We start from the raw sequence: 21,146 nt of genomic DNA, 5'->3' as shown, positions 1-21,146 counted from the left end.
CTTCTACAAAGCTACAGAAATACAAAGGGTATGTCCATACCCTCAGCTAACCACACAACTGAGACTGCACTCAAGAGTCAGACCAGCTCGTTGTCTACACAATTCACCCTGGGATATGACAGGTCTGAGCTCCAAGCTGGAAAGTGCACACAGGTGGCTCACCCGGCTGCATTTAAACCTGCTTTCATCTCACATTGCAGACTCAATCCGAGAGCCCTCGACTTTCCCTGATGCCAAAGTGTACCTTTAGGATAGGCTCTGACTCAGCACCATTCAAAGACGCGATGGCCAGTGTTGTGACATGGCCCACTTCTGACTACAGATCATGTATCACTGCTCTATTACTCCTTAAAACAGTTGTTTTGTTCTTTGCCTTAAACCTCGCCTCTTCCCAGCAGCTTGCAGAGTTTCTGTAAAGCATTCCTAACCAGGCTGCACTGAGTGCATCTCAGGACACAGTCCACTCTATATGCTCTCTGGTATTTTGCATTTCTCTCAGATTATTAAAGGGAGAAGAAAAGGCTCAGAGGCGTTATTTATTCAATTCAGAAGCAACCCGTTATCACTGTGTTACATTTCTAACATGCAAACACCACTATACAGCACCAGGAGAGAATCTGTTATCCCTGAAAAAGAAATGACATGCTTTTTTGAAATTGAAAGAAATGCCCTACTGTCGATGAATATATTCTTGGTTACAGCACAAGGCGGAAGTTTTCCCTTTTCCTCCCCCATCTCTCATCCAAATTTCTTCCCCAGGGTTGTAGAGTATGAGATGAGCAACACGACCTTGCAATGACAGAATTTTAATGTGTGGCTGGTGCACCAAAAGCAATGCAGCAGCGTCTCTCTTCTCGGTGTTGCTATGTACACTAGACATTTATGTAACACTGCTTCTCATCCTCAAGGCTGTCCTCACCTAGGGTCAGCAGCAACGAACACAGAATTTATTTAGTCAACTGCCAAAGCTACTTACAGCTAGCACAGACAACTACACGCTTCAGTATTTTGGTGAAGAGAAGTTAACAGGTAAAGCCATTCCCAACCCCAAAGCCGCAAAACAGAAGGAGATGGTTTTTTGAAACAGGTTAACTAGAAAGAGTCAATGGTGGATTTATTGCAAACAAATTGCTTATTTCCAAGGTGTTTACTAAAATATACTAGTTCTCTTATGTGCTTTACCACCAAGTAGTGCACAGAAATGCAATGTCTTTGCATGTATTAGTTCCCAAATCCCAGGGAGACTTTGTATCCACATCCAGAAAACGGGGCTTGCTTGTAATTTCTAGAATTGAGGAGCCAGGAAAAATGTCTCACTCCTTCCCCTTTGCTCCCAGGTTCAAAATATCTCATCCTGTTCATTGCTGGCATTCATCACGCTCTCCTGCCCTTCTTGGTTTGCTCCTCAGTTGACAGCAGTTGAAGCTTCAGGAGCTACTCTTGGCTTCCCCCTCCTGGTGTAACAGTACAGATCATTAGGAAGAAAGTCCAGATTTTGGACTGTGGGATGGACAGGCTTTGCCCGGAAGAAGCGGACAGCATGTAAATATTTTTGCAAGGTCTGACATCCTCAGAAATCCAAGGGCTTTTTAAGAGGCAATCTACAATTGGGATGGGTGGCTTTCTCCAGCTTTCTCTCCGTGCCCTGTACTAATGGGACAGATCCACTGCTGTTAGTACAGCACCAGCAGCTGCCTCTTACAAATATGTTTTCTTCTAGAAAACATAACACTTCAGGCTCGGCAAACCTTGAGCATCCGCTGCAAGCGTGGAGATATTCATAACCTCAGAGAAAGTGCACAGCATTCCACAGTACCAAAACAGATCCCTCTTACAACATGGGTAAGACAACTAGCAGGATACTAAACCTTCACAAATACTCCTCCAGCCCTTTAAGGAGCAGCATTTGTTGCTCAAAACTTTCGTGCAAGAGCATTCATTATACATGTCAGTCCAGCAGAGGACTCGGGGTTCAACCCTAAAAGATGCTGGCTAATTAATCTACTGCATCTACAAAGGAAATTCCAGAGTTTCTGGGATTTGCTATGCTTAGAAGTGGCACTAACATATCAGGCTCTTTATGGGAATGAAGAGTGTCATTTCAGCTCCATGCGTTTCACCAGTGCATCACTATAGTGGCCTTAATGAACTACACCAGTAGCAGAGAGGATGCAAACCCCAAATCACTGCTCACAGTTGAATCATCAGATGTATTATATATATCCCTGAAAAATGTACATGCATTGCAGAAAAGCTCAGTTCAGCACAGGCACCAGTGGCATTTTGATTAAACCTTGCTGTTAAATCCTCTTTGTTAAAACAATAAAAAACAGTTTTATTTGTGAGGGGTGGGAAATCTGCAGACAAATTAGATGCATAATCCAGAGAAGAACAGATCCAGCTTGTCTTAAATCATGCTGGCGTGTTTATGAAATGATTGCCAGGCTGAAGTGAAAATTAATCTCCCTAGAAGCCCTTTTATTTTTTAAAAAAGTCAACATTGCATTTTAATAACTATGTCTCTTCTCTGACTTACAGGGCTTGAACTGCTACAGGCAATGACTAGTTTGACTCCTGCCTGCTTCTCTAAGCAATGTCTTGTAGTTTGAAACTATAACCTGGTGCGTTAGTGTTGCGTAGAGGCTTTTCTCTTAGGCTGCTGTTCTAAAAGCAAATGTCTTACCAAACCATTACTTCTCTGCTCTGTTATGCCATTATAGCTGAATTACTGTTCCCAACGCAGCTGGTCTGCCACTCATATTATCATCTACCCCTTCTCAGCCAGCTCCAAATCACTTTCTCACTTATGCGCCAGAAGTATTAGAAGCAAAGGGACGACTCTGCACTTGCTTGCACTGGCTGCAAAGTGTGCTCACAGGTTGCCCCATGCTTATATCAGACTGTGCACAGACGCAAGTATATGTAGTACTTCTCTCACCTGCAAGGCACATCTGCAACCAAAGAAAACGATGGGGATTCAGTGCTGAGGGAGTAAGTCCGCGATCGGGATGCAGCGGAAGCTGAATGTGCGCAGTGCTTTCATACACATATTCACATCGGGCTTGTGTGGGCAGGAGTCTTCAAAGAGAGAGAGGGTTGGGTTTATCTCTTTTCCCTTTACAGCAACTGTTCTCTAGTCTGTTGTGGCAAAACAATCAGCATTTTGCGGAAAAACGGATTTGGCTTAAACTTTCTACCCTAAGCAGTGCAGTCACCGGCTAGGCGTCTGTGCTACGCACTGGTGTCCTCTCCCCAGCCCAGGTCTAAGGTTGGACATTGTGATCTCTCATACCCCTTTCAGTCCTGTCTCCTAGAAGAGCAGATAAAAGACCAAGGAAGAACTCACATGCTATTAGAACCATATGCTGAAACAGGGAAGCGCTGCTCCAAATCAGGGCTGGAATAACCATCATGGAGGGACTGGCTGTCCTGCAGACTTCAGAGGTGAAGGTCACTCCTCATCAGCCCTTCCCATGCTCCGTCAGGGCTCGCTCTGCAGTCCTTTGCTATGGCAGTGAACATGTACTCACACAAGTAATCTCAGTGCCATGGGAATAGGATTTCTCTGGTAAATCTGATTAATCCAGCTGTTAGCTGTGTAAAGCCCCGAGTCTCACACTGCTGTACGAGGGCTGGATTCTCATTGCAGGGAAAGGGCTTGGTTTCCACCATGGCATGAAAACATTCTTAGTTTAAAGAAAAGTCCTGAAGCATTTATCATGAATATAACACAAAGCTCCTGCTGAGCAAACACCGAGGGGTCTGCAGTTTTGTGACAGACTGAGCGAGAAGTGGCAGAAGACATGGGGGGATCCTTTCCCTGCCAGCAGGACACTTATGACAGACTCACTTACAGGACTCCGTTTAAAGAGTAAAGATGTTCAATTACGTAAATCCGGTTGATCTGTAAATGTGGAATTAAGTGCTGTCAGCCTTCACTTACTTTTCTGGCATGGAGTTGTATTTTCACATACACTTGGCTCACAGATAAAAAAGCTATGGAGTTTAAAAGAGGGCTCGGCTCAGTTTTGCAAGCTGGCGACACACTCAGAAGCAGCAAGGACAATGCAGCCTGTAGAAAGACCATGTTCATCATAACGTCTGCCACTCCTGAAGCCAAGTCACAGTCGCTAACCCTTAAACTTTTCGCTCCTCTAAAAGGCATAGCTCAAGGAAAATCAAAAAAGCAGCTGAGACTTTTAGCCTTTCCCCAAACTCTTCCTCACCTGGTCTAGCAATTAGTCATATCAGCAATAGAAAGGTTTACACAAAATAAAACACAAATACAGTTGCACAGCAATTAGACAGATCTTTTCACTGCAGGTGCACTGAAGTGAGCCCCAAACATTAATTAAGCCTCCCAACGCTCCAGAAAGGTCGACAGTCCCAAGCCTGTTTTACAAGTGGTCAGCTGAGGTTGGTACAGGATGAAGGCAGAAAGAGGAGTCCCTGGCTCTGCTTATTCTTGCCCTGACGGCACTGCCTAATGTAACAACAGGCATTTAATATGCCTACATGCTGCGTCAGCTCCTGCTACAATGCAGAACAAGAGCGCAGTACTAATATTACTATTTTAATTATAAAGCACTACCTATATAGGAGCTGAGCCAGAACATATAATCTGTTTTAGCACAGAGCTAACTCCTAAACTAGCTGCTCATTAGATGGTAATGGAACCGATATCTATCAGAGAGGAGGTGTGAAACCACAAACAACACCGTGATTAGATGACTTTAAACCATATTTAAAAAAACATTAGATACTAGATCCTAAAACAAGTGGAAAAAGATCACTGCCTGGTTGTGGTTAATAGATGCAGTCATGATTTCAATCATGCTTTAAGCTAACTGCCAGCAAACAAAAAAGCCTGCAGTATCAGCAATATCCAATATCTATACATTTTGCCATCAGTGTTATGTTTATTATTAAACCCATGCAGGCAGTATTAGAAATAAATCTTAATGACTAAAAAGGATCTAATCCTTTGCTGCATACCTTCAGTTTTACAGTGATGGACGAATAAGATCCAATGGGAAAATAATGATCCTTCCAGCCTCAATAAAAAAAAAAAAGAAAATCAGTAGCTGCAATGTAGGCTTCCACCTCACACTGCACTTCTATTTTGGCTTCTCTCCTCTAGGCTACTTTGAGAATTCTCATCAGTAGGAATACGTCCAACTCTGGCTCTTTCCTTCCCCCCTGAATTACAAATTGGGCAAAGCCAGAGGTAAAACCTTCAGTGCAAAGTCCAGACACTGAGGAACACGTCCCCACATGCCTTCGCTGCTGCAGCTCTGCCCTGCTGCTCCACTGAGGGCAACTCCTGAGCAGAAGCTGCCAAGGCACAGACTAAACTCATTTTCACTAGTTACACATACAACATGCCTATACACCACTTACTAGAAAAATGCTTCCCTCTGAACACTGATACTGATACTTGTAGACCCCTGTACAGAGTTTGTGTTGTGAGCTGAAAGTTAGTGTCTTTCCTACTACAATAAAAAGGGTTTTCACTGGAAAGATGTAAACCAAATCAAATGCACTGTGCTAAATACAGGTGAAGCACAGACATGAGAGATGCTGAGCTATCTTACGTTGGGGTGTGCTGCAAATGCCACGGGGTATTGCTCCTAAGCTTCTGTTGGAGAATAAGGGGCAGGTTTTCAGCATGTGCAAAGTGATGCTGCTCTACTAAGATGCACTAGAATGATGCCTATTTATGCCAGCTAACTGTCTGACTCCTGTGTAAATTCTCTCATCTCAGCAAAATAAGGAAAAGGGGGTAAGGAAGACATAAAGGAAGTTGGATTGGCTATTGGATGGAGGAAAGAAGAGTTGTTCCTCAGAACCAAAAAGTTATAAAGTGCCTGTTTCAACCTCTAGCCTTTCCATGGCAACTACGAGCAGAGTGGAAAACAGCTGTGGGGAGGAGAAGGGAAGGAAAGCTTAAATTTGGATGTTTCAGATCCTCCCCTTTGGAACACACTGAAACCATACCGCAGCTCCTGCAAGGTTCCTATCGGCACACATGATGCAAAGAGGCACAGTAATGAGGGCTTCGCTCTTACTCTGCTGTAGATCTGGCCCGATCCTGCTTTCAGTGACATCAGTGCAAACAAGTGTGACTCCAGGGAAGGTACTCAAAGGATCACAGTCAGCCAAACATACTCTGGGACCTCTAAAATTGGATTTCAACCCACTGCGTTGTAAAATAATCAGTAAGAGCATCTGAATGCCTAAGTATTTGACATTCAGGGCATGTGAGTGTAGAGTGAGTGCAACTTCCACGTTGAGCACGTAGTATAATAAAACATCATATCCTGTTTGCTCCCGTTAATCGCTTTTCTTGCTTCATATTTCTGGCTGCATAAATCACACTTATTTTGCAAACTCACTGAATGCTGAATCGATGCAAGATAGAGAGTTCTCCACATACAGCCGTTTGCTTGCCAAAAGGCTGTGATTTACATCACGGTGGAGTCTGCCCACAGGTGCTACGCAGTTGTGCTCACTTTTCCATAGGTTAACTTACATCTTTCCCCATATTCCACCCTCCCATTCAGGGTGGGAATATTCACATCCATTACAGAAGTAGACAAGCGAGAGCAACCACTCTATATTTTTAAATACAGAATTCCAATTCTGCAGTATATAAAATCTTTAATATGGAGTGTTTCCACCCCAAAGCCATGAGATTTGTATACCAACAAAAGCAATAGTCTTTGTAATACACTATGTTTTATCATTGGGATTAACCTGGGTTTTGGTTTACTGATCCAGCTTCAGAGGACTGAAGTGGAAGAAGTTCAAACATTCCACAGATTCTTCTTCCATCAGCTTTTAAAGCAATTGTGTCTCTCCCCAGCTTCTGTACTTTTTACTTAACAGAATCAACTCCAAAGAATCACTGCCGCCACAAATACTGTGCAAGTGCATTTGGGTTTGAACATAAACACTTATTATTTGTTGGTATACTGCTGCATCCATCATTTTCCAAAGTCTTAAATAATCATAAATAAGAAAATCTGTGCTATTCTTTGGTACATTTCTGTCTGCTTAAAACACAGCTGAACTTTTAAGTTGTACAAACAAAAAATTGCACTTTTTATCTTCTAGAGAGTCTTGCTAGTCCAACAGACTTTCAGCTGAAGGATTCTTTATTATACTCAAACCTTGTCCCATAGGAGTTGCTGCTGTTGCTCAGTTTATGAAGTATCTTAGAGATTTTGCTTGGTCCACAACAGAAAACTCCAATGGTCTTCCTGTTAAAAAAAAAGAAAAAAGTTATGACACTGCAAATAAACAGTAACTTCTAATGATAGACAGAATTGGATTTTGGCCTCACTGTATTATATGTAAGCCAACTATGCGTAGATTTTAAGGTGGGAACAGCTCACTAGGTCATGGAGTTAGTATTACTGAAGCCACCAGATCTCTCCCAAGTATCCCCACAACAAGCCTTATTACTTAACTTGACTAAGACAACTCTTGGAAAACAGCGCCTCATCTTAGTCTCAAGATACCAAGTGATGAAAAATTCCTACTTCCCACTCTAATTTCTTCCACAATTTATCACTTTTTTTGTTAAAAATGTGTCTCACCGTAATGACTTCATTAGTGTAACTCGTGATTTACACCAGCAGGAGATCTAGTCACAAATGGTGATTCATTACACTAATGAAACCAGAGCACTACTAACCCATGATTATTTCTGGCAGCAGCAGAGTAATTTTACCGCTTTAGTTTCATATTAGCATGCAATCTTTCTTTAAACAGCTGTATCGGAAATTCTTATGAAACGCTAAACACAGAATATGATCCTTGTTCATCATCCACAGCTACCAGCCCAAGTTCATTAGTTAACCTGACTTTTTCATTCACACCACTCCACTGACAACAGCTTTTTGCTCTCTGTTCACCTTAAACACAGGCTGCCAAGTCAGACTCACAGTCATACAGCATTTAAGGGCTCAGAACAGTAGCCAGCATCAGAACAGGACACATCCACAACAGCGGGACTGAGACATTCATGATATTCATCATCTCCCTTTTTTTGAAAGATGAGGAGAAGGGAAATGAAGGAGAAGGGAAAGAGGATGCGGTGCTGCCTCTTCTATATCATGAAAAAAAAAAATTCTTCACCTTCCTGCTGAAATTGTGCCACTACAGAGAAAGATCTTAAAGATTTACTGAGATGGAGAGAGAGCACCCAAGAGGGAACATGGCTTTAACTATTGTGATCTACGGCACTCACCAAGAGGCTGGAGACTTGAGTTCTGGTCCCTGCCTCCAGGACTGTTTCAGTATTTTATCCAGTAACTATGTAATATAAAAAATTCTGGCACATGCAGGATAATCAAAAGCACAGCTTAAAGCTGCCTGTGTATGTGTTTGGTGAGAGAAGGGAACTAATACATATAAGAAGAAATCTTTGATGCATACCGTCAAGTGTATGTGCCTGATGTTAGGCAGCAGCTTGAATAGCATGGCAGTCCACGCTGTATCAGTGCACAGCAACACTGGCATGGTACAACTGAGGACTCAAACATTAAAAAGCATCACAAAGTTATGCAGGTAACCGCAATGGTGTTCTTGTGTGGGCACCTTACAATGCTGACTTTAATTGCCTTCAACTGCATCAGCTCTCATAACAATCCATGGCAAATATTCATAACTCGTATTTTCTCACCCTTATGTATATCTATTAAACTTTCCTATCCTGGCAGTACTCCTTTTAATGGTAAGGGGTGTTGTGTTGGTGGCTGGATTTGAAGCACTAATGAGAGCGCTATTGCTCGTTGCTCTCAAATAAGATTCCTCAGCACCTGCAGACTCCAAACACTCTCTAATCCGTGCACAGTGGAGAAAAAGGGTGCATGAGCTGCCAGCAAGAATCTGTCTTTTACTGTGTATTTAGTGAGAGAATGAATGCTGGGATTTTTTTCATTAGCCTAGTTAGTACAGACAACTGATAAATAAAACCCAAAGAGTTCACCTGTCTCTCTCCCTTTTATTACGTAAATATAGCCCCCAAAGCACAGACATGTCTAAGCAGCACATACGGCTAATGTATTCCCATCTCAGCAACATCCTGCCAAGGTATACAGAATTTTTGGCTAGTAAACAGAATCACAGAAAGGTTAAATGATTTGCCTAAGGTCACACAACAGACCTGTGGCTAAAAAAGTCTCCTGAAACCCAGCTGAGCCACTCCCCATGCGGTGAGCCAGAGGCTCTCAAACTTCCTTCCTGGGATACCCACCATCAGCATCGGTCCTGGACATCCCTCCACGAACCACCTACCTCCCGCAGTTCACGTCCCTCGTCCTCCCTCACCTCCGTCTCCCAATTCCCTGCTCGCAGACACCTTCCTCCCTGCCGCGCTCGGCTCCTGCCCCGTTGCTGTGACACCAGCAGGCAGCACGCTACTACCCGGAGCAGCACGCTACTACCCGGAGCTGCTGGGCTTTAATTGTCTATCACTTGTCTGGGTCAATTGCTCACCTTGTTGCTCAGATGAAATCAGGCAGCTAGGTAGTGCTACGTCTGAAAATCTTTATAAATACCATTAACATGTTTACAATTAGGGAAAATGTGTTATAGGCCTTTCTTTGTAATAATTATAAACATTCATATAGGATTTTACTCATTCGGAGCACTAAGCAAATAACTCCCCGGTGTTCCTATGGGATGAGTAGGTCAGCACGTATTCTTACATCCATTTTATGAACAGCAGGAGGTGAGGGAGAGGTGAAATACTTTGCTACCTAGAGGGGACAGTCAGGACTTGAAATGTTCCAGTTTTAAATCCCACATTCATTCCTAGATAGAGGTTTGTCCTTTACAGTGCATGAGAAATCTATCATGGTGCTCCACGCCCTTCTCTCCTACAGGTATTCATGTCTTTTTCTAGGTCAGTCTCCATCTGGAAAAAAGCACATGTCCATTTGACCTCAGCAAAATGGAGAAAGTGGGGCAGCCAAGGCATGGTGTAAGCTTTTCATCCAGGACACCACTGAACAGGGACAAGGCTGCTGCTCCATCCCCAAAAAGAGAGCACGAAAAACAAGACCAGTAATTTATTATATAAACTGTCCCAACGCCCACCGTTGGGACTGCGGCTGTCATATAAAATATCAACAGTAGATGGCACGCGTCTGCTCCTCTTAATCCAGAAGCAAGAATCGGGAACCTGATGCTGGGTTGTCCCATGTCACACTCTGAAGGTCTGGCAAAGCTCAGACACTTACAAATGCACTTTGCTTATTTGGGACCCAAACAGCAACAACGGCAACAATTCACAAACCACAAACCAATCAGATGGTTAAACCGATGAGAGGTTGGCCAGCTGTGTGTTTATTTATGCAGGGCTTTTACTAAGATCACAAGATAAAAAGTGGAAAATATCTTGGCTGCCCATGAACAAGCCCAAGGGGATGACTGCAAATACATGTGAAAGCCTGAACGCTGGCCCCAGATGTTGGAAACAACTTGGTTGCCCTGTTTTGGGTTTTTTTGGGGGTGGTTGTTTTTTTGGCCTCTGTATTGCAGCAGGGTCATTTAGGTGGAAAGTTACAGAGAACTAAGAACTGAAATAAAGTGAGTAGGAGACCAGGAAATTGGACTATAGAGAAATACTAAAGTTCCCTTCTCATCCAGGGAAATAGGAAGAATATTTACCTACAACAGGTAAGTTTCTGTGGGATAGCTGAGTTACAGGTTGCACTACTGTCTATCATGTTACATGTAACTACGTCTATAGATACAGACCTCTATCTATAAACCCTGATAAAGGGGTGATAAAGGGTGAGAAAGCCTACATCTTAGCAAGCTGCAGGATAATCAAAAGAGTCAGAACATTATTTAGGTACTAAAAGACACCTTGCTTGGAAATGGTGGCACAATTTACAGACCTGATGTGAAAATGCAGAGGAAATGGTACTTGAAGTCTAATTAGGAGTAATGCGATGGAAAGTACAGAAAAAGCAAGGATGACTACTACTAATAGCTTCATCTATATTATGTGCACTTACAGCCTCGCAAGAAAGTGGCAGAAACCTCACCAATTTTGTATTTTAAAACTGCATTCACACAGTTAAACAAAAAAGACATTAGAATGGAGCATAAAAGGTCAAAAGTCCCCCACGCAGAGGACTCTGAGCCAGAGAGTCAACTTGCTTCTCTAACGTCTCTATTTCCCTTTCTTTCCCATGGTTCTTTACTAAAAAACCCTTCTCTAAGTGATACTCATTTCCACAGTGTGAGAATCCTACTAGGGATGTCCCTCTGTAGCAGCCTTTGGGGCGTCCTGGCAAAGGACCCTTGTCCACAACATCCTCCAGGACCTGAATCCAAGGTACACGTTGTCAGCGGCTTACACTGCCAACAGTGATACAAACTGGCACTCGGTATTTCTCCAGAGCCAGGGCTCAGTGTCTCCTAGTCATATCCAGCCTCAGAAGAGAAGTGTCACTAAGCCATGGGCAGATATTCACTTGGCAAGTGCAAGAGAGGACAAAAAGTTCTTGAGGGAAAGTTCTGGAGGTGACCATGAGAGCACCTCTCAACCTGGTGCACCCCGATTACTATCAACAGCTACTGAGGGTGGTTTGTGCCCACCCCACTGACTTTGCCAGAAGTGAATTAGGGAAGATTCACACAAACCCTTCTACCAGATCAGCTTTTGAGGCAGAAAACTGCCAGCGGCGGATAAAATACTCGAGCAACAGAGCTAGATCTGGACAAAGACGTTCCATAGTCTAATTGCATGTCTTCTCTGGTTTACAGCTGTCTTGTTTCAGACCACAATATGTTTGCCTAGCACAGTAAAAAGGCATTGCCAGGTCTTAACAAAGAATAAAAAAGTGCCAGGAATCTCCAAAGACAATATCCTCTGAATAAAAACAATACAGGGCAGTCGCATTCTTCCTTGCGCGTTTTGTTTGTAAACAAGCACTATAAATCAGGAAAATTATAGGAGAAGTCAACAATTTTTAAAAATGCAACTTTATATATAAAACCAGCCTATGTTGCAAGCAAGATATTGCCACGGACAAAAACATATGCAATCTCTGTGCAGTGAGATGGAAATCTATTACTTTTATTTTCTGGGCCACTGAACATCCTAGCTGCATGAAAAGATGAACTGTTCTGAGTGTAAAAAAAAAAATAATGTTTCAGTTTGTACAGGCTCTCTCTCACAGCAAAATATTAGCTAATTTCAACATCAGTAGCTTAAACATTACACTCTAAGATAAAACCCAAAAGTATTTTCATACAAACATAGCTAGAAACAGATAATATCCCCAGCCTTCAAACTGTGGCATCCTTCAAGTGGACTGGTACTTACCGCCTGTTACACTTTGCAATTTCATCTAAAAGGAGTTTCCACCGAGGTCGTCCAAGCAAAAGCCTTGAGTTTAAGGCTTGATATTTTTCACCAATTATTTTCTGCAAGAAACAAAAAATTCCATTCTGCCTGATTTGCAGATTGCCTCATATCACCCAGGGCTCCCATTTCTGACACTGGCTGACTTACCGTATCGCTGAGGTGTAAAACCTGAGCACAAGTATCAGACAGTTGTGATTAAAACTGCAGCCATTTCATGCACCAATACCTCTGCTCACTGCCGCTTCAATGGCTCTCCTTGGTGTTCGTTATACATTGTTCCTCGTGCAGCTGCTCATTAATCTCCCCATTACTTTTAAACCAATTTATTTAAGCCATAAAACAATAACCATGCTCCTATTACTCATTCCCTTATTGGCTTTTAATGCTAAGCTGGAAGAAACACTGCTGATGCAAAAGTCGTATTTCTGTCTGAAGTCTTTTTTTTAACTTTGTACAAGTAAGTATTAAGATGACTACGTCTGAAAAAGTAACAAGGGATATCTTACATTTCTCCCTGAGAGCAGTTTGCCAGCTGTTTTGAGCTGCCGTAATGGCAGAAAGCAGCCAAAACCGCTCCCCGGATGGAACCTGACCCATTCCAGCAATGCTAACTCACCAGCATTTTGATAAGGTCAAATGCCCTTCCACTGCAGGGCATTACCCTTCCTTGGTTCCCTGTCCTAATGCGATAGAAAGGCAGAGAGAAGTTACGTCTTCTCCAGGCTCCCATATTCACTCCACTGCTGAACAACCTGAAACATTGCTCACACCAGTGCCAGCACAGAGTCCTGGCTAACTCATCCTCCGCTGGCCGTTTATATTCAAGAGGCATTTGCTGAAGGATGGGCTTGGCTCCCTGTTGTCACGCAGGCATGCTACTTCGGAGCAAAGGGAGCATGAAGCGAAACTGCCCTAATTTTCGTAGCAGTCAGCACTCTGGACTAACATCAGTGAACACAGAAACTGTATGGCAACAGAGAGTTGAGTTTAACTCCCCCTTGAGAAATCAGGAGCAGCATTATGGTTCATGCCAGTTTTGTTCAATAGCCACAAAAGAAAAGTGACTTTAAAGAAGGACTTAAAACAAAGTTGACTTAAATAAATTCTGCTTAAATTGTGTAGCTGCTTGATATACAATATTAGAAAACTTGCTTTGAACTGTCTATTATTACAGCCTTGCTGTGTCATTGCCATGCAGTCCTGCTTTGGGTTTTAATTTTAACCTAACAATTACATACCAGGTTCATCAATTAGGTGTTTTCAAGGACCCCATTTCAATCACCATATGTCATCCAGACATTAAATTTGTGGAGCACTGTTCATAACTACTGCAGCTATCACATCATTGAGACTATTGGATAGTGTTCCTACCAGAGCTGGGAATGTTATGCTGTCTCCACCTGATACCAGGCAGATCAAAATCCTTTGGGCATAGTTTCTCACTGCATTTCATGTTTTGTAGTAATTGTTAGGCTTGGTTCTGGGCCTGCTGCAGTCAATGGAAGGCTTCCAGACACAGCAGGGTAAAAAATCAGGCCTGGGCTCATGTGCTAAATAAAGTAAAATGAAGATCGTAAGTGTAAATTGCTGTGGGAGATGCCAAGAGTTGGGGAATTAGCCCAGCTTTGGGGTTGGTAATACATGACAATCAACAGTTCAGTATAATTTCCAGTCTCGTACATCAAGAAATTTGTAACTTTTGTTTGTATTTGAGGCAAAGAAATCCAAAGCTTTTAAAAAAACACTAGTTTCTCTCAAAATATTTATTTGAAAAGAAGATTTGAGCTTGGAAGCTCCTAGAACTATTCTGTTTTGATTCTTAGCCCAGAAATGATGCAGATTTCCCATCAAACATGGCCAACTGTCTGGTCTGTGGCCTGGCCTGGAAGGACCTCTTTCCTAGAAAAGGAAGATATGGATTTCTGCCCAATTCTGATCAAGTTAAGGCTACTCGACTAGATTCTCTCAATGCTGCGGGGACAGACTTGCTCTCTCATGACCTAGTAATTAATCAGTCACTTGAGTTTATGGCCTCATTTCCTGTTTTTACCATCTGCAGTAATTCCCTTTTGCCTTTGACTGACAGTTTGCATTGTCTACTACCCCAAGGTCTAGTTCAGTTTACAAACAGCATTTAGCCACATACCTGTATTCCATCTGTTTGACTGAGGTACAGCTGGATATTTATATAGTCTGGTCGATTCTCCTGCCAAAGCTGGGAGGATGATAAAAACAACTAGTGAAATAATATCCCTTCTCTTAGTGTAAGCATAAAGTCACTTGTGTCTACTATGCTGAGGGACATGGGTTTCAGCATCAGTGAGGTAAGCTTTTTAATGAGGAAGATATGCTTGCATAGCACCCCTTTGTGAACTTTGGACTGTTGCACATCATGCTGTGTACAAAATATTGTTTTAGGAAGCTACGCTGCTCTTAAAATCCACCCGAAATTGTAAAACCCCCTCCCTTCTTGATCTGTGACTAGCCAAATGGCTAAAGGCCCCTCAGACTCCCCAGCCTGCATGTTCTTCTTCCATCTCATAAATTTCACAGATAAGTGTCCAGATTACTGGTACATGGCAACACTGTGCAATGAAATACTGCTGACAGGCACTCAAACTGTTTTGTGCAGCTCCAAGAATAAATGGAGTTTGGGTCAGGTAGCCCAAGCAGAAGTACTGCTGGAGCTTGCTCGTTTTGAGCAAGGCTGCCTTTCTCTACAGCATGCCAGTTGTGTGGTGTGGACATACTTTGCATTCATTAAGGTGTCAGTCTCCCTCCAAGCCATACCCATTACCTTGTTATGCAACATACAGAGCAGATCTGCAAACCAGCGGAAAGATTCAATGTCCCTGCACACCCAAATGAAGTAGAGTCTTCTGAGCTTGTAGCATTTCCAGCCGTCACTTGAAAATAAAATGTTTGGTTAATTAAAAATTATCATTTAAAAAGGAAACTTTAATTAAGATGCTTTATATTCATTAGCAAAAACATGAATTTCCATTAGAAGCTAGCTGCTAAGTTGTTCTTCATCCTATGATACATCAGACACTGAAATGACCAATGCAGCCTATTAGGATGATACTGAGAATATTAAATCTCTACCACAGACCTAATACCCTTCACAGATACTGTTTCTGCATTAGGAAGTTGTCAGCTATACAGATGATTTGGGCAGCAAATATGGATTCATGCATCATCATCAAACTTTTATTTCAAAGCAATGCAGACATTCTAAGTTCAAGTGCATTATGTCAATTCTTTATTAGGTTTATAAAGCGACCCTAAGAGGAAAATATTGACAAATGCAATAATGTCAGGACTTAATTCTGCCTTTATATGTGAAAAGCTCTGGATGATTATAATTAATACTGTAGTGAAATCACAAAGACCAAATCAAATCAGAGCTCCATTGTGTTAGGGAACTGTGTGATATATTACAGTCCTCAGAAAATGCTGGTGGGTAAAGTGCAGTCATGGCGCAGATTCTACCATTGCACTTAGAAAAACAGGACTCTCGTGTCAGATTTCTAATTCAAATAAAACAAATATAGCAAAAAGGAAGGATTGGGATGGACGGAGAAAGAAAATAGAAGTGAAACAAATCCTGATGATTAATGAGTTCAAATAAAGCACAAATATCCAGGAAGTTTCTTAGTTGGCCAACGCTGTTTTCTGTTGTTTTGATCACTAAAATAATTTTCAAATAGAGAAGGCCGTAATCTGTCAACTTCAAACGCTAGTCCCAGCAGCCAACCCCAGTTGAAAAGTTTCAAGATACATCTCACCATACCCATTGTGCATTATTTCAACCTCTAGTGTTGCCAGCATATCCAGCAAGGGTATAGTATTAATAGATTTACGTAAGTGATGGCTCCAACCACTGTCTTACCTGCCCCTACCCCTAACGTCCACTGTAAGCCTGAGGAACAAGGGTGGTGACATTCTCAGCAGCATATAGAGGCTGAGAACTCACCTTTCGTGTAAAGTCCCCAGAGAGAGAAAAAAGGTGCTTTAAGACTGGGGAGTATAGTGTCTTTCAAGTCCTGATTTCAGCTTTTTATTTGTAAACTGTCAACGTGCAGAGCAGGATTTCCTCCATCTTTTTCTGACTGCCTATACTAAGGCAAGCCCTTAGGAAGGGTCACAATCTGGTCAGATGTGACAAGATAACTATGAGCAGTAGCAAGGAAAATAAGTGCCTTTCACCATAAAAAAGGACAAAAGAAGAGAAAAATGCAAGGCATTTTGTATTGAAATGCTGTAGTTCAGTAACAAACCACCACTCTCAGTGATGAAACACTGCAGCTGGACAAAGAGGCTGGACTGCAAGACTTCACGAAACAAGTCGAGCACAGATTTAAAATAGCACCTCAGACACATATGCTTGGGTCTACCTCCAGCAGGATATATTATGCAGAAAGGTGCAATCCCCCATTACAACCAAATCCACATGTATATAGCACTTCTTGTGTGTTTCTATGTTACCACTGCCAGTAATAACAGCCATTATTTACAGACCCCTCTGCATGAAAGCCACTAGCTTTCCTTAATGGAAGTTATATTTTCTTAAAAATAGGGCATAGCGTTCAATAGTTAAGTGGAGGGACGGGCAGCAGCAGGAATTAAATTGTATACATACAACAGGAACACAAATGAGCAGGAAATAAATGACTACTTCTGATGTCCCCCAGACCAGCACGTCCTTGACACAACAGGACTGGTCCCGCTGCTCTGCAGCGCTGGCATCGTAAGGCAGTTTGCATGTTCACACCTGCCAATTTCTGCTTCTACGGCAGGGCAAAGACAACAGGCAGATCATCCACTAAACTAGTGCTTTGTTGATGTTTAAATACTGAGAAGGGAAGTATGCCAAGACTGTTACTTTTTCCCAGAATCACAGAATGATTCCCCTGTATATTGTACAGTGCACAAGGGAAAGATTGGCTATAAAGGTATGGTAATGTCTGTGCAAGTTCCTACAGCCTCTGATAACAGACTGGCAGAGGCAAATATCTCATTACCTGCCGCCAGCCCATCATGATGATCTGTGACATTTTTGCTAAGCACTGTCAAGCATAATCCATCACAAGGAAAATAGTCATCTTACCTACTGGGGCCCCAGCTTTCAGCAAAAATGTACCCTCTTTTTGAGAGAATGATCAATACACGCTTAGGAAAAGAAAATGAGGGAGCCCAAAATGGTCTTTGAGGGCTGAAGCACTATGAGACGGGGCTGATAATTTTCAGAAACACTCAGCACTGTCAGTTCCAGCCCAGACCAAGGATCGAAGAACTTGCACAGCATCTAAATTCCAGGCTTTAATTTCACTTTGGAGTTAGAGCTGGCCATTGGCATGTTCACCTTAGAACAGATGCTTCAGTTGTGCAATGTAAAACGCTCCCAAAGCCAACTTAGCCTTTCAACACTTCAGGGAAGGTTTGCTGTTTCGGTTGGCTGTTTATACAGTGCCTATGAAACAGGGGTGCTTAACCTGTGACTGGAGCTCTTAGCCAATACTCTAGGAAAAAAAAATAAAATTAAAAAATCTATAGCAACCATAAAAGCAAGCCTATTTCACAGAGTGTAAGATTTGGTGGGAACCATGTTGCCAATGTGACAGAGAAACAAGAGGTGAAAGGTTTGGTCTGAGTAGAATGTCAAAGGCTTCAAATTAAAAAAAAAAAAAAAAAGAAAAGAAAAGAAAAGAGAGGAACAACAACAAAAAAGAAAAACTCATACCTAAAACTTAAACTTTTCAAATGGAGTTAAACATCTGAATGGTACCTGAATCCAAGTTGATCCCTTTCCTTTAAAACCATAAGTTTACACATTTACAGAAGTCAAACAGACCAGGAGACCCGTCCCTGTATTTCCAGCAGAAAGACTGTCACAACTTCCTGCCTCTCAAAAACTCACTATCATAGCCCATAGCCTCTTCTAAGCTGGGACTAGGGGAACAAGTCTAGCTGAAGAGCTGTGACTACATTAATCCCAGGCTAGGCTGGTGGCAGGATATAATGGCTAGTGACACCGCCCCAGTTCAGGTGCATTGCTGGTACAACTCTGCCACAACTTTGGGTTACAAAGCCTGTATGAGAGGATTTATGTTCTTCAGGGGACATCCCAGTCCTCCACCTCTCTCCAAGGAATCATTCACTTATGTTACGCTAACGGAAGTTTTTAAATACTCTGAAAGTCTTTCTGACATGCACTACTATGGTAAATTGGGGGGAAATGGCTTTAAAAGGCTTAAGCTCACTTACAGCAGTGTGTTGAGTACTGATGCAAATGGTGTAACTCCAATACCTCCAGCCACACAGATGCTGACCTCATAGTTCAGGGATTCCTCAAAGGGACTTCCAAAAGGTCCATCCACATACAGTCTGCAGGAAAAGCAAAAAGAACACTTTTAGAGAAAGCTGCTAAAATCAGAGAGAGGAAAAGGAAAGTGAGCTGGAATTAAAACCCTACAAAGAATTTGTTTCAAGTTTTTAATGGTCTTAGGATGCAGAATGTGAAAATCCTTCTCCTGGAAAGCTTTATGTGGAGAGAAACTAATGTACAGGTGGTATGAAAAACTGTTCTGTAAAATCTCTTGGCACATTCCATGATTAGACAAGCTATTTTTTAATCCAACAAGTGGAGATGACTAAATTATGACTGCCCTTTGTGTCTGGTATTAGAGGGTAAATAAAGTGCTGCACAGGAAACAATAACAACTTGGTTGGTCACACACAGGAATAAAGAGTTTGGCTAGGCTTGCCTAGGAGCTTCATCTCTTGAACATCAGAAACAGCTGAGATGGACAAATGGTTAAAAAAATCTATTGTTCCTGGTTTCTCATAATGTTTTTCAAGGGCCTCCACGGAATAAATGAGGTGACACATATCCATCCTGCAATGTGCAAAAGGAACAAATTAACATCTGTCTACTCCTTCACTTCATGTCCAGACCCTTAAGAATGTGATCTCTCCCAATCATACAGGATATTTGAAGAGGGAGAAAAATCGCTCAGTTGTACCCCTTTGACTCATGCCTCTAATTAGTATAACAGTTTTGTCCACCGATTTTGTTTAGGAGACTAAGTCCCATTTCCAACCCATTTTGAGTATTTCAGATACTGCTAGAAAGCCAGTTGACTATAATTTAAGAATGGGCTTTTAGGCATCTTCAAAAGTTTGACTTCCAAATCTTTCCTACACTGCTGAAAGTGTGACCAAGGTCATCCATAGATAGCACAAAATTTATGGGCTGTAAGATCTCCATTAAGATTTATGTACCCCCTATTCTTCCTATAGAATAACAACTGCATATCTTACTTCAGTAACAGATTCACCTTTAGAAACTATTATAAAGAGAACTTGAACAGTACATTTAGCCAAGGTCCACTCTGTGTATGAGTGGCTCACTGGATCACCACGTTAGGTGACCGGTGAATACAGCAAAGTGTGGTGGGACCAGCACTACGTTCAGCAGCTCAGTGACTAGGTATGTGCTCACAGCTAGGCTGAGATCAACCTTTGGCCTGAGTCCGCAACAAAGCTCCAACATATATTAGTTTTGTACATGCACATACTGGTACTTTTACGCAACTAAGCTACACATACTCTACATCTAATGAAAGGGCATAAGCTTCTCCTTTACAACATCAGCCAGAGAATTAAAGGCAGAGGAGATGTCTCTTTTCCCACACAAAGTCTTCCAATCCTCATCTGATTCTTTCCTTTTGAGGGCTGGATCTTAGCCATAACTTAAGATCTCAGTCTGATCTCATTTCTTTTAGTTTTGTGGTCTGACCCTTGGCATCTTACCAGTCAAGACAACGTCTTGACTCGGTGTCTTTGGCCGATATGGTCCTTTCTAGGAAATTTCTTCCGGACCTCTGCTATTGCTGAGATCTTGATGCCTCATATGTTAAGCTCATTCTTCTACAGTGTCTTATTTATACACAGATAAGTACCTACTTTCTGATGGATCTGGAGGCAAACAGGCTGATCCTTACTATGCCCTGTCTTATAAACTCCCTTCTTGGCTCTTGGTGTCTTACCTGGAGAGAAAGGGAGAAAACACTGGGCCAGCCACAGCCATCATCAGCAGGCATTAGAAGTGCTGGCAGTAGATGTTTCATCACTGATATTCATAACTAAGCAATCTGCAACCTAAATAGGCTTATTCTTATTTCTGTCTTTATATTCTGAAGTCACTACAGTATTCTACAAACGTTCTCTTGGAGAATCTCAAAGCTTTTCAATGTCAGGTATGTTAGTTCCAGCATGATGAGAATACTAGAAAAACAACTTTACTCCTTACTTAGGACAGATAAATTCTTTTGTACAACGGGGCCAAGAAAAACTTAACTGGACATGTGCATACAATATAACCAGAACTTTAAGTATCTTCTCATTAAGTGTCTCCTGTTATATAACAATTTATACCCCATTTGCTTAACAAGGGTTTATTTTCCACTAGTGAAATTATACCACTGCTGGTGCAGAGTGCAGCAGCAGCTGCTTTAAAAGATCTTCTGAACATTGACTGAGGAGGTAAAGGAGCATCTCTTATTTAAATAAGCAACAGGGGAAATGTAGAGAAGCAGGTCATTACTCTGAAATGAATCTGGTCCAGGGGACGTTTTGAAAGAAGTCCACAAATGTTATGGGTCTCAGATGCGTATCTCAACAGAGATCTAATTTCAGGATATCAGTGTGGGACAAAAAGAAAAAAAAAATACTGGCTAACGAAGACCAGCAA

The 21,146-nt window shown here is 42.0% G+C and overlaps 1 protein-coding gene across 6 annotated transcripts in view; it reads right to left on the bottom strand.

Annotated features, from left to right (window-relative positions):
- Nucleotides 1-523: 523 nt before the first annotated feature.
- NOX4 (NADPH oxidase 4) overlaps nucleotides 524-21,146 on the bottom strand; it is a 112,503-nt gene continuing 91,880 nt past the window's right edge. For 3 of the 6 annotated variants that reach the window (XM_069808428.1, XM_069808424.1, XM_069808427.1), the window contains 6 exons: nucleotides 18,659-18,778; nucleotides 15,189-15,297; nucleotides 14,538-14,606; nucleotides 12,350-12,450; nucleotides 7,173-7,262; nucleotides 524-5,054 (listed from right to left, as the gene is read on the bottom strand). In XM_069808428.1, coding sequence (XP_069664529.1) covers nucleotides 4,946-5,054; nucleotides 7,173-7,262; nucleotides 12,350-12,450; nucleotides 14,538-14,606; nucleotides 15,189-15,297; nucleotides 18,659-18,778 — 598 coding nt within the window. In that variant the 3' untranslated portion in view covers nucleotides 524-4,945. Of the gene's footprint in view, nucleotides 7,263-12,349; nucleotides 12,451-14,537; nucleotides 14,607-15,188; nucleotides 15,298-18,658; nucleotides 18,779-21,146 lie in introns of all 6 variants that reach the window. The other 3 variants (XM_069808425.1, XR_011328998.1, XM_069808426.1) reach the window with 3 other exon arrangements.

This window comes from Haliaeetus albicilla, chromosome 20 (genome assembly GCF_947461875.1).
Source record: "Haliaeetus albicilla chromosome 20, bHalAlb1.1, whole genome shotgun sequence".
In the NCBI taxonomy this organism is placed as follows: domain Eukaryota; kingdom Metazoa; phylum Chordata; class Aves; order Accipitriformes; family Accipitridae; genus Haliaeetus; species Haliaeetus albicilla.
Note: the sequence above shows the minus strand (reverse complement) of the source record. Positions and strands in the feature narration are given on the sequence as shown.